Source organism: Leucopleurus acutus (genome assembly GCF_964270905.1).
Source record: "Leucopleurus acutus genome assembly, chromosome: 8".
Lineage (NCBI taxonomy): Eukaryota > Metazoa > Chordata > Mammalia > Artiodactyla > Delphinidae > Leucopleurus > Leucopleurus acutus.
This window is the reverse complement of record NC_139151.1, coordinates 7,821,123-7,834,112: the sequence shown is the minus strand read 5'-3', so window position 1 is coordinate 7,834,112 and position 12,990 is coordinate 7,821,123. Positions and strand designations below refer to the sequence as shown.

The window sequence follows — 12,990 nt, the reverse complement described above, 5'->3', positions numbered from 1 at the left end:
TCACTATATTAGCTTATGCCACCCGTGGATCGACCCCGGGCAGAGGTCCAACCCGCTTGTAATTCTCAAAAGGTGAATAAGGCAGCTACCACCCCCTAGAAGATAAAGGAAGAGGTAAGGTGTTCTTGGGGCCAAGAGGACTCCTCCCTTTCCCTCCGACAGAGCGCAGGGCATCGGCTAGCCGTGTCTGTGTCAGGATCCGGTTACCCTGCCTGGAGAGACACACTTGCAAACGAGCAGCCGTGGCACATGGCAATTTTTAAATGGTGCCTGTTTCTGTCCACAGGTGAAAACAGAGTAGCTCCTCTCGAGCCGGCCTGCGAGATCAGGGATTATGAGGACTAATTTGAGCACGTCTGTTTGGCTTTTTCAGCAGCAGAGGGGCGCAGCAGCAGAAATACCGGCTCCCAGATCATTAAAGGGGCAAACACCTGGGAGGGGCAGTGGGCTCCCCGGGGAGAAGTGGGGTTCCTGGCTGCCAGCCGCCCTCCTGGGAGGACTAACCCATCCATCACCCTCAGGACAGACATCACCGCAGACAGCGACACCGCTAGCGGGGGCTCTCTAGCCCCTCTCTCTGTAGCTCTTCCAAGCCCCTCGAGCATTTTGAAATGTGTCCACATACCTCTTGCCGCTCTACATAGGCGTCCCCCTTAACACTCTGCCATCACATCCATCAGAAAGAGGAGAAAGGAAGTGAGCCTCCTTGGAGAGCTGCTGCCCTCCGGAAGCCCTGCTCTTCCCTTCCAGGCCCTCTGCCCGCCCTCAGCGGCCCCAGCTCCGTTGCCTGGGCACCCTGACTCTCTTCCTGGTACTAAGAGGCAGCCCTGGGCCTCCTACTTTCAGCTCATTCTTGGGCTTTGCAAGCGCTGCTGCTGCCACCGTCAGGCAGATGTAGGAACTGCAGGGCTCACCCGGTTTCAGATCCCATAACGTTCTGCTCTGCCAGCTCTTGACCGATATGGTCCCAAGACAAACACAGGCCCTGTCTCCCCAGGCCCCATCACAAGGGCGCAGTGTCTTATGCAAGAAGGAGGCTTCAGAGTCTAGCTCCCCGAAGAAACGGGACTCCCCGTGAACGTGGGGTAGACCCCAGCATCCTTAAGCGGGCACAGAAAAGTGCGGGTCGTAGGATGTGGAGAACAAAGCCACTGGGAGATTAATTGGCAGGTGCTCTTCCTCTGGGATGAGGGTAGGCAGGCAGGGAAGGGGGGCCGTCACTCCTTGTGCGGCACTGGGATGGGTCCCCGGGAGAGGGCTCTAAGTCTCTGTCCCCTGAACACCTGCCTGATGAGCCAGCGGGGCCCGGTGTCACTCTGAAGCTGTCATAGCTCCCAGCATTGCCGAGGGTGACAGATGGCCTGTCACGCTGCACCGGAGCTGCATCACCTGTGACATGTGCAGGTGACTGACAGAGATGGGAACTGACACGCATTAAAGAACAGAAGGCCCGACTGTTTCTTGGGAGGAGTGGGTGGCTGCCAGAGGGTGTTTCTCTCAGCAGTGTTCCTGGTGACCCGAGGGTCATTCAAGGCCTTGGTGGAAGAGGAACATCTTCCTACAGGGCACGACCACACTTTAAACCACCAAGGTCTTTCCTCCAACCTCCAGTGGTGGGGGCGCGTCTCAGCCTCTGCTGTGGTGTGTGGTGATGCGGGGGGATCCGAGGCACCGTGTTCTTTTCTTTCATTTTCCCCCACATTTTATTCCAATAGTCGATATTTATTCATAGCCTCCCATATGCTGACTAGGGTGCTAGGCACCAGGGCGATAAAAGAAACGGAGATTTTAATCAACCAGTTAAGAATAGCCCCTGGCTTTCTTTGGTTGTTTTTGTTTTTGTCAGAACAGCTACGAAAGGAGCTACCCAAGCAGCAGCTCCTTGATTGCCATTCAGCCCAAAAGGCTGGCCTGTCATTTCCCCAGGTGGAGGGGCCTGGAAACCTCGGGCCTTCAAGTTAAAGCTGAAGGCTGGACAGAGGAAGGGACCAGCTCAGGCAGAGTCTGGAGTCGATCAAAAAGAGACAGAGCTGCAATGCGGGGTCACAGTTCAGAGGTCAACTCCCCAATTTTCATAGGGGACACGCCCTAAAGCCCTCGCCTGTGCCTAGACACTGAGGATTTGCACAAGTTCTAAGAACGTGGCTCACCTCAGGCCCCAGCTTAGGATCCTCTCATGCGTTCGTCAGCGCTGCTGATGCGGATCTGCCAGCCTCTTGAGAAGCACTGAGGCTTCTCGACAGTGCAGTGAGCACGATGGGGAGTGAGTGCGGTCAGCAAAGGAAGCTTTCTGAGGGCCTGATAGTGACAGTGGCCGCCTCTCACTGTTATCACGGTGACGAACGAAGCAGCGCTCGTGGAAAGCCATGTGCAACGTGGGAAGCTTTACACAAACGCTAAATATCATCATCATCATTCTGATACCATAATCCTTGCTACCACTGCTGCCACCAACAACAACCCAAAGAATCTGTCTGGCACCTGCAAGAAAATGAGCTGGACAAAGAGATCTATAACCCATCATCTACTTTCTAGATGATAGAGGATGGTAGAAGAGTGTATTATCCAAAATAAATAGCTTGTTGTTAATAGATAATATTGAGGAAATCTTGGAATTGGAGAGAATTTCGATGTTATCTAGTCTACCTTCCAATCTGACTCTTCCATTATCATTATTTATTTTTTTTAGGAGACTCACTTTATTATTATTTTTTTATTGAAGTATAGTTGATTTACAATGTTGTGTTAATTTCTGCTGTACAACAAAGTGAATCAAGTATACATAGACATATGTTCTTTATTATATTCTCTTCCATTATGGTTTAACCCAGGATATTGACTAAAGTTCCCTGTGCTGTACAGTAGGACCTTGTTGTCCATCTCGACTCTTCCATTCTCGATGGCCCGAATTCCACTCATAGCCTTGCAGCAATGGCAGGCCATCTACCCAGCGAGCCTTCGACAGTAGGGTTAGCTGTGGACAGTCTTGGAGATGTCACTGTCTTCTTCCTGCACGCCAGTGCAGGGTTTGGCTTCACCCCTGAGCTTGTCCCGCCAGCCCCGCCATCTCCTGAAGAGAGCGGGCCAGAGTGTGGAACATGTGATCTGATGATGTTCTCTACTCTTGAATGAAAGGTTACCGGGTGCTGGAGACTTGTAAGCATTTCCGAGTAAAATCAGTTAGCTTGTAACCTTGTTTCCCCCAGAGCCAGGGTAGCTTAGCTTCCTCCTGAGAACAGGAAAGAAGTCCTCAGCAGAACGTCTCCAGGCACCTCTTGCTTGTCTCATCCTTGCCCCCATCTGCCTTTCTGATTTACCATTCGTCCTCAATGTTAGGTTTCCTCCACCTCTGCCTAGCCTTCCAGGGGCCCCAGAAACTGGAAACTCCCATTCCTCAGAGCACTCCATCCGGCTAACAGTCCTGCATGTACTCGGCCATCCCTGCTTCTGTGTTCTCCGTGGTCCTGTCCACTTTCCATCCCTATACACACTACTACGTAGGAAGACGAGTGAGGCTATTTCCACTCAATTCTACATTTTTTAAGCCCCATGTGCAACACAGGGAATACCAAGAATAAATAACATGTTGATCTGTCTCTCTCTCTTTTTTTTTGTCCATTGAACCCATGGTATAGAGAGCATTACAGACCCATAAGCTATTAACGATGTTTCTAAAGAACAGACTTAATTCTGATGATCCATCCTCAAAACATTTAGCACGGTACTCACGACCATTCACAAGCTTCCTCAACACCCAGAAGTCTAGCCCCCAAACAAACCACTGCTTCTGAACCCTGACATCCTGTCCCGCCTTCTGACCTGTGCACACATCTGAGGTACCATCTGGGACCATCTTTCTTTGCATCATCGGGAGAACTCTAGACACCTTTTACGATCAAGTCACCTCCTCTGCACAGCCCTTCTTAATACCTTCAGCGATTCCTGATGCTCTCAGCACACTCTGACTACTCTGAGCTGTTGAATTGTAACGACAAGTCCGACTGTTTGCTCCTTGACTAGCCTGAGAGCTCCCCTGGGGCAGAAACACAGCCTCAGTCATCTTTTCATCAAAAGTCCCTGGCACAGTGTGTTCACCACGTAGGAGGCCCCCAGTGAGGGCTGGCTGAGTGGACAGGCTGAGCTCTGGTGTCATAAAATGCTACTTAATCACAAAGGAAGGAGGAAGAAATGTGGCCCTCTGAGACACGGACCCTCTGGAGCCCCTGGGGAAGAGTGTGGAAAGGCGAAAATGATGTTTGGTTGTCACTGCTGCAGCTGTCAGTGTCAGATTTCAAATTCCTGTCTTCTAGGCACTAGTTAGAAAGAACGTGAACTTGCAACAATTGTCCGGTGAACACAGGCCAAGCAAGCAGACCACCTAAGATAATCCAGTCTGATGGGCAAACTCCTTTTAATGAGGACACATGCATGCCATGGCAGCGTTGGTTTCAATGATCGAAAAACAACCTCAGGCAAATCTCTGTCACTTTGCTCAGAAGGACACCAACACCAGGTGGAAGATTAGGGGAAAAGCTCCTCCTGCATTGGAGGAAAATGGCTGCTTTGTTCTAAGTTCTGGATATCACTACACTGTAGCAATAAGTGGTACGTGCGTGCGTGCGTGCGGGCAGCCATGCATGTGTGTGGAGAGGGGGTTCACGGATGGGAGGAGGCTTGAAAGTGGGCACGGTACGGCTTCTTGGCTGCCAGGAGAAACCTACCCACGGCGTGTCAGGAGGTGTCTACATTTGGCTACTCCTTGCTTGATTTCAGCCAGGAGAGGACGAGTGTCCGTCTCTCAGGCTCCATGCCCCAGCCAGGGCTGCAACACAATAACTCTGCAACGAGCAGGAGTCACTCGTGCTGGCCACTGTTTCCGTGGCTTTAACTTGTTACCAACGTGCCCAGGGGAAGCTGACATTTATTTAATCCTCATAGCGGTATGGCCTGTGTCCTCACGGAAACATTGTATGCTTAGGGAAAACATCTGTTTCCAAGCAGCTTATGCTAACTTGCAACTACACAAAGGAAATACTTACCTAATGTTGACATTTACTGACTTCTAGAAGTATACAGCCAGAATACTCATTTTTACCATTGGGAGAGGACGGAAAAAAAAAAAAAGCACGATATTTGATCCCTAGCTCTTTCAGTGGGTTAGAAGTAGAAAGTTAATGAAAGTTAAGGTTAATGTGGGGTGGAGATCCCTAGTCTATGGCAACTGCGTGGGTTGGGTATACTCTTCAAGCTCAGCAGAGAGCAGGACACAGCATCCTTTGCGTGAATGTGACAGAAGTATTCTAATGACCCATAAGGCATGTCTATATTCCTATTGGACGGGCCGACCTTACTGGATTCTGGCTTTCCCCTGGGGAAAAGAAAATGACCCACGATGACATACAGAGCTGTACCGTCGCAGTGCAGTAGACTCTGCATCCTTCCCCTAGCTGGAAATAAAATCCCACTCCATTTGGAACACCGGGCAAAGCTATCACAACCTGGCACAGGATGCTGGCAGGCTTTGCTCCCCGCTCCCTGTGACTAGAAGTGATGGGATATGAAACCGGCGGGCACAGACATCCCCAGGGCAGCAGCTCCAGCCAGACCCTGCACCATGAATGTTGGGCAGTCCACTGACCTTGAGGGAAGACTGGGGCCCCAATCGCTCTGCTGCGAGAACCACCATGAAGGTCAGGATCGATGCCGTGGTGAGACTCCAAGGGTGGATTCCAGCAAGCTCATGGTCTCCCTGACCCCCTCCACTGCTGAATTAGAACAGCCCTGTTCCTGGGGTGGGGGGAAGGAATTCGGCACCCCGTTATTTCTAGGTTGACCCTGATTAAAAAAGCCTGCACTGGTTTTACACCCAGAAGTCATCTCAACAGCTTACAAGGATAAGGGCTGTAGCCGAGAAATGATACCTAAGGCTGTGTAACTGTCCCCATCCCCAATTACATGGAGGCCCTGAATGAATGCTCCTGGCCTCCTCCCCAACCCTCCATCACAGGCAATTTTCTTTCCCTCTTCGTGTTTCCAAAACAGTTTATCTTTTTATCTCCTTGGAAGAAAAGTACTCTGCAAATCAAAGGAATCATTAGTGTTGTTATTATTTTGCTGTTGAAATCTCTTAAATTCACTCAGGATTACTCATGGGCTTTTTTGGGTCTGCAATATAATGCCTCCTGAGTCACCCCCACCGGGCTGAACAAAAAAGAAAAATTGCATCTTCAGGCCTAATGCCCTACTCCGCAGGTCCCCACTGGCCCTGGCTCCTATCAGGGCTTGGAAGGAGCCTACCAACACTGGCACCCCAGGCAGAGCTGCTGCCCCTTGGTAGCATGCCTAGCTCACTGCTGCCATGTTCCAAGCGAGATCTGCCTTTTGTAACCCAAGACGGAGGCTCTGTGGGATCCTCTGAGCGCAGCGGGGAGGCCCTGACCCCACCACACACCCCTCTCCCCCTGGGACATATCTCCTCCCTCCTCTATAGGTCTGGCTGGCAACTGACAGCTCCCTGCTGGGCAGCAGACACAGTGACCACCCCCAGACCAACAGACATGTCCCAGCTCTCCTCACCCAGGCGATCTGTGAAAGAAGGGGTCCCACACCCTTAGCAGCTGTGCCCTGACCTTCCAGGACAAAAGAAGCGATTCTTCCCCCTCTAGACAAGCCATCAGATCACATGGGTTGCCGGTGGGGGAAGTCTCACACTTATTACTTGCTCCATCTTTTGTTCTGTGATATTTCTGGGGAAGGATAAATGTTTCCAAAGTTGCCGTTCACTCCCAATTTCCTTTTCCAATACCTTCTCAGCCTGTAACCCCCCTCGGATCCCCTCCATACTTCTGGCTGCCTCGGCTGTGCTCGTGCTGTTTTCTGAGACCCCTCCCTGCCCTCCCCAAGGGAGCTTCCTGCAAGTTGAAGCCTCTTGCCCTTGCTGATCCCTTCCCATGCTTCCTGTCACCCACTCAGGTCCCCTTCCCCCTGGCTACCTCTCTCCACTCACACTCTATCTTACCCTCTGTCTGCTTGATGCTCTCCTGTTCCCTTGGAGATTTGTGTCACCAAGAACCTCTGCCCCTCTGATGGTCATCTGACAGCCCCTCTTGGTGATTCCTGCCAGCAAGTTAGGAGAGCAAGTGGCTTAGATTCTTCCCAACAGGGAGATGACACCCCGGATTAATCCTCAACTCAGGGATGCCATTGACAGGTAAATGCAAGTTTTCACTCTCACCCCAACATGTTCAGAGCAGTGTGGTGCATAGGTAAAGCCAACAAGGGAGCTGGACTCCCCAGAATCGGAACTTTCAGGCCCACAAGGTTACTAGGCAGGACAGGACACTCTGGGATGCTAGAGCAAAATGTCAAAGAGTGGAGAAGAGGACACCTTTCCTAGGAGCGGCCGAATAGGAGGCACCGAGATTGTACCACTGCACACTCCCCGAACTGTCTCAGAACCAGAGATCTGATGGGAAGCAGGGTGCCCTCCGTCCTGCTAGAACATCATCCCCCCAAAGCAACTTAAGACGTGGCTGTGCAGGCTGGATGGCACGGGTTTTGAAGATGAAGGGGGGCACAGAAGGAAATCGTTGTGGGCAAACCAAAATGAGCAAGGGAAAAACACAGCAAGTTCTAAGTGTATGGATGACAAGAGGATAGATTCCTTTTCACCCAGGTACAGAATATGCCTCTTCCCTGCGGGAGGCCAAGCGTGCTGTGACATTATCCCTCTCTGTACAGAGCACGCCATCCCGACAGCTGGGGAAGAGGCATCCCCGGCAAGAGAGAAACCCACAAACAGCGCACGCCGGCAGCTCTCCACGTCCTTGTGGGGAACCAGGCCCGGGGACACTGGCCACGGCGGGAACGGAGGAATGCCATTTGGCCTTTCTACTGCCACCTTAAGAACGATCAATACATATTTAATCTCAACCTATATGAAACGCCCAAAGTTTACAAGATAAGGGATACAGCATATCACTAACATTAATTATACCTTAATTTTACTCTCTGAAGGGGAATGAAAACAAAGGAAAGGTGAATAAATATTTAACAACTTAGAAGAGAAAGGATGATTGAAATGACTTACATTAAGAGTTTACCTAAATGTTTCGCTTTTAAAGTCTTCGGAGCGCTGTTGGGAGCAGTCCCTCTGTATGGGAGGCATGAGAACTGTGTTTCCAGCGACTTCAAAATGACATGCAGTTTCCCGCCATGAGAGATGTCGGACAGCAGATGAATGTGTCACTAGAGGGCCAGAGAAGGCCCCCAAAAGAGCCCTGGGCATTTATTTTCTCCGAGTAGAGGGCCATCCCTGAGCCTCTGCACATTTCCTTGGAAAGCATCCCCGGAGGAAGGGCACGCGGGAGGTGGGATCAGACGGGTGGCTCAGAGGGGGTGTCAGGTGGGGTGCAACGGCAGACAGGGGATGAGAGAGCGGGGGCCACCTAAAGCCTGTGGGCTAGTCCTCTCGTGACCTGTTGAAAGTGCATACTCTCTATCTGATAGTTCGATACACATATGGTACCAGGCAGGAGTTGGGCACAGTATACGAATTAAGCATATATGTGTAGAGGGTCAAATGGAATCCTCTGGGGAATTCACAATACTCATCCACATTCAAATCAATGCCCCGGGATCAAGTCAAAAGGTATTCTCTTCCAGTGAGGTCCATTAAACATTGTCCCGCTTGACCCTTAATTCCTGCAGCGAGACACCATCTACTCAAGGAACCTACCCTACCATGTCCGGTGATGTAGGGGATTCTGATTGGCTACGTCCACTTTGGTCTCCTTGTCTTTCTTTAGACTTGTTTTGGAGCCCCGTCGACTATGCATCTACCATTTAGTAGGGTGGGCACAGCTGGCCAAGCTCAGAAAGCTCAGTAATAACAAGGAACTCTGAACTGCGTGATGCTGTGGTTCCTTCCTAGTGCTCTTGGGGCTTAGGATAGAAGAAGCAGAGCATCTAACCTTCATAGGTAAATAGTTAAAGATGTATATGAGGCAATCAACAAACAGCTCTGTACTGAGAGAGGAATAAGCAAAGTAGGAGTTGCACACTGTGATGATTCCGACAGCCAGAGAGGCACTTAGACACCTATAGGCTTCTTGTGTCAATCTAGACAGGAGTCTCGGCTCAAGCTTCTAAGAACATAAACAAGGGAGAGAGTAAAACGTGCACTGGTTCCATGAACCTGGGTGTAGGGGGGAGGGACGGTCGGATCCTCTATTTAGGGATTCTACGTGTAACTCCCTGAGTGAATGAATTGGTAAGAGGCAAAGGAGGATGAGAGTGAGCATGTGTGTCGGTGTAGGTATGACCCATAAGCAAGTGCACACACATCCAACAAAGAGGGTCATCTCACAAGACGGTAACAGAACCCAAATATTTCTATACCAGTGTTCTGAGACAGTTCTTATTCATTCAGCCCAAAAACTCTGGGGAAGGCAATTTATCTTCCTGCTGCTGTAGGGAGCCCTGGTGAGAGGCACAAAACCACATGAATACGTGAGTGTGTGTGTGTGTGTGTGTGTGTGTGTGTGTGTGTGTGTGTACATTAGAATTACATACAAGCAGGGATACACGCATACTCGGGTGTGGGAAGGGCCCCCAGGTTAAATCAGGATGGTCAGAAGCAAAGTTTGACAGCGGGAAAATCTGCAGTGACCACAAGTAGCAGCTGAGGAGCTGGGGAAGGAGGTGTGGGTTTCTGCTCTCATCTGGCTTCTCCCTGACAGGGGAAGAAAGGGAGACATGCTGTTTGCTTGCAAAGCCAGCCACCCATGGCGGTGCTGTGCTTTCTCAAAAACTTTTACCCTTCATTTAATCAACAGATGGACGTGCTCTGTTGTGGATTTTTCTGAGAGGCCTGTTCCTCCCAGAGCTGTGCTGGCTGGCACAAATGCAGCCTCAGATGGCAGAGACAGCGCCGGCATTCCAGAAGCGGGGGAAGGAACCGACTGACTTGTCCCTCAAACTCAATTCCACAGGTGACTCGGATGCCACCGGCTCTGCGGGCACTGGCCATCCATCTCCCCAATGGCCCTCCCTGCCCTCCACCCCCACGGGCCCCAAGGCTCCCAGGGGCAAGGAGCCCGAGGTGGCCAAGTTCTTTTCGGAAAGTCCACCAGCTTCTCTGCCCCTGCTAAGCTGCAGAAGGAAGCCGTCAGCATCACGGGCAGAATTTCATTGTATGCCCTGAAATCTAGAGCTGTGTAGGACTCAGAATGCAGTCGTATTCAGAGAAGCCGATTACATTCAATGAAACTCTTGAGAAGCTTTTCCCAAACATTGCACATCACGCCACGGTCCATTCTGTCATCGCAGACCCCTCCACACGCATTCCCTTCCGAATACACCCGTGCCAGCCCGACCTCATTCGTGCTGAAATAGCCACGTAAACAAAGCTCTCCCTCCCGGCCCTCTTCTCCAACCTGCGTCTGGAGGAGAGGAGGCGCCCAGAAGTTCAGAGCCGCACAGCCACAACGATGCCGTCTAATTAACATACCGGGAGCATAAAGAACTCATTTGCATTGGGGAGTTTGAGCTGGATGTTGACAAGTGAGGGGAGAAAGTCACCCTCCCCTCCGGTATCCCTGCCTTCCAAAGGAAAATAAACAGTACCATTCTGTTGCATTTTCAAAGGCAAAGAGGCAATGCCAGTGCCTCTCGGCCGGGCACCGGGAGACGCATCCATCAGTTCGAGTTTCCGAACCCTGCCCACATTCCTGCCCGCAGCCTCGCGCGCCCTGACAACCCCGCCGACTTTTTTTGCAACTCCAGCGGCGCACGGGTCCTACCTTGGCTGAAGAGGAAGAAGCAGACGAACAGCAGGTCGAGCTGGAAAGGTCTCATTCCTCCGCGCGCCGAGGGGAAGCTGGCGGGGCAACTTGGGTTCGCGGTGAGTTTCTCCTGCTCGGCGGCTCGTGGTGCCCTGCCTCCGCCGCGGTCCTCCCGGGTTCGCGCCGACCATCTGTCTGTCCGTCGGTCCCTCCGGGTGGCCTCGGGCTCCGTGCCTCAGGGGATCCGCAGCCAGCCGAGGCAAGTCGCCTGTTTCTAGCCGCCTCGGGAAGCCGGGTTTGTCAGCGACGTCCCCTCTCGGAGCAGCTCCATCCTCTGGCGCTCGGCATCCCAGGCACACAGCTTCCTCCGGCGGCTCCTCCCACAGCCAGCGCGCGAGCGAGCCAGGGAGCGAGTGACGAGTGACAGAAGGGCTCCTTTCACTGAAGCTGGGGCGGAGGGAGAGGGAGGGGAAACAGGTCATAATTAAAGAGGAAATACTTGGTGAAAGGCGATCTATGCAAAACGGAGGGTGGCGGTGGTGCAGGGGAGGCTCTGTTCTTTCTTTCCTTCTTTTTTTCCCCCTACATAGGGGGAAATTCAGCTTTTGCCACCATTATTGACCAAAAGACATCTTGAACAGGGAGCGGAGGTGTGACTTTTTGTCCACAGGACATAATGTTGTTTAAAGGAGTGAAGGATGGCTGGATGCACGTACCCATACTACAATATGCCTGCCTTGCCTTTGCACGGGGGACTGGAAACTGGGCTGGATGGGGAAAAGCAAGAGGCAAGGGGGGGTACATCTTTCCCCAGGAAAGACTTGGCCAGTATGTGCAGCAGGAGTCTCGGAGTTGGGGAAAAGATAAGCATGCTTTGCATTTTTGAGACTTTCCTGGGAGGGGGCTAAGTAATAAGCTAGGAACGTTTGCACCTTGGTTTTGCCTTGCCATACTCCTAGAAAACAAAATGAAGGAACTAGAGGGAAAGCAGGTAGATTTATGACACATACCCATTTGTTATTATCATTATCCTGGTTTGTGCATTTCCTACTAAGGATAGGGCAGCAGGCTGGCTTTGCATTTGGAGTCTCTCCTCTAAGGAGCACCCCATCACTCTGAGCGTGTCTTTTCTCCAAGAGGTGCTGTGAATCCTACCACGAAGGAGAGGCCAAGGTCACAGGCAACTGCCTCCTAAGAACCTTCAGGTCTTTCACCTGTCATGAAACTCACACTCAAATCAAACTCTATTTCCTCCCGGATATCAAAGCAAATTTATCTAGGTCTATTTATTTGAGAGATATTTAGATATGCCTGGTATAAGCAGGGCATTGGGGGAAATAAAACTGCAGGCGCTGTCCATGACTTCAGGAGCTCATAATTTAGTGTGGAAGCAGAGTACACACATAAGATACAAACTGTAAGGATAGTTACAAAGCAACATATAAAAATATACAGCATTATGCAGAAGAAGGGGACGTAATGAGTAAGGAGAGGGAAATGAAAGATGCTCACTCGATTTGTGGCATGCAATTATAAAATCAATCATTACTTTCATCAGTCACTGGACCTTGGGGAGGTGTTTTGGGAAACTCTTAGCTTTTCTTCCAACAGTATTACATATTTTGGGGACTTTGCTGATTGCAAGGTACGTTCCAAGTTTCCATGTGGATCTTAACTTTAAAAAACACATCCCTTAGTATTTATGAACAAGAAAGAGAGAAGGGGCACATGTGAAAATGTGTGCTATCAGGAGCTTACACCTGGTTGTTGACATCAAAGATCTACAAATTAGTAGGTGTCTGCCCTGTTGACTTTTCTATTCTTAATAGTTTATTTAACTGCATCCCTTAGAGGCTGTTAAACACATCAAAGGGAAATTTGTAAGCAAACTTTTGGGGGAAAATAAGCAATGCTGAGCAACAGAAACTAAGAGGACCCAAAAGAGGCACCCCATCAGCTAAAGTAGCAAACAAGGCACAGAAGCAAAATGTCAGCACTACCTTAGTCCAGGGACTTGCTATAATAGACAACGTAATGAAATAGAAGAGACAAATCAGAAACACGTGCAAAAGATGAATAATAATTCTAAATAACATGTCAAATAACATATCAAGAGTGAAAATATACTTTAGTAGGAGCTTTCCAATTGAATCTATAGGGGTGGGAAGAAATTTCAGGTCTGGGGGCCATTCCTAAAGCCAACCTT

The 12,990-nt window shown here is 50.6% G+C and overlaps 1 protein-coding gene across 3 annotated transcripts in view; it reads right to left on the bottom strand.

Moving 5' to 3' along the window:
• Positions 1-10,857, bottom strand: part of KIRREL3 (kirre like nephrin family adhesion molecule 3) — a gene marked incomplete at its 5' end in the record, with an annotated part of 540,300 nt that extends 529,443 nt beyond the window's left edge. For all 3 annotated transcript variants that reach the window (XM_082845695.1, XM_082845696.1, XM_082845697.1), the window contains one exon: positions 10,803-10,857. In XM_082845695.1, the coding sequence (XP_082701821.1) occupies positions 10,803-10,857 (55 nt within the window). The remainder of the gene's footprint in view (positions 1-10,802) is intronic.
• Between the last annotated feature and the right edge of the window lie 2,133 nt (positions 10,858-12,990).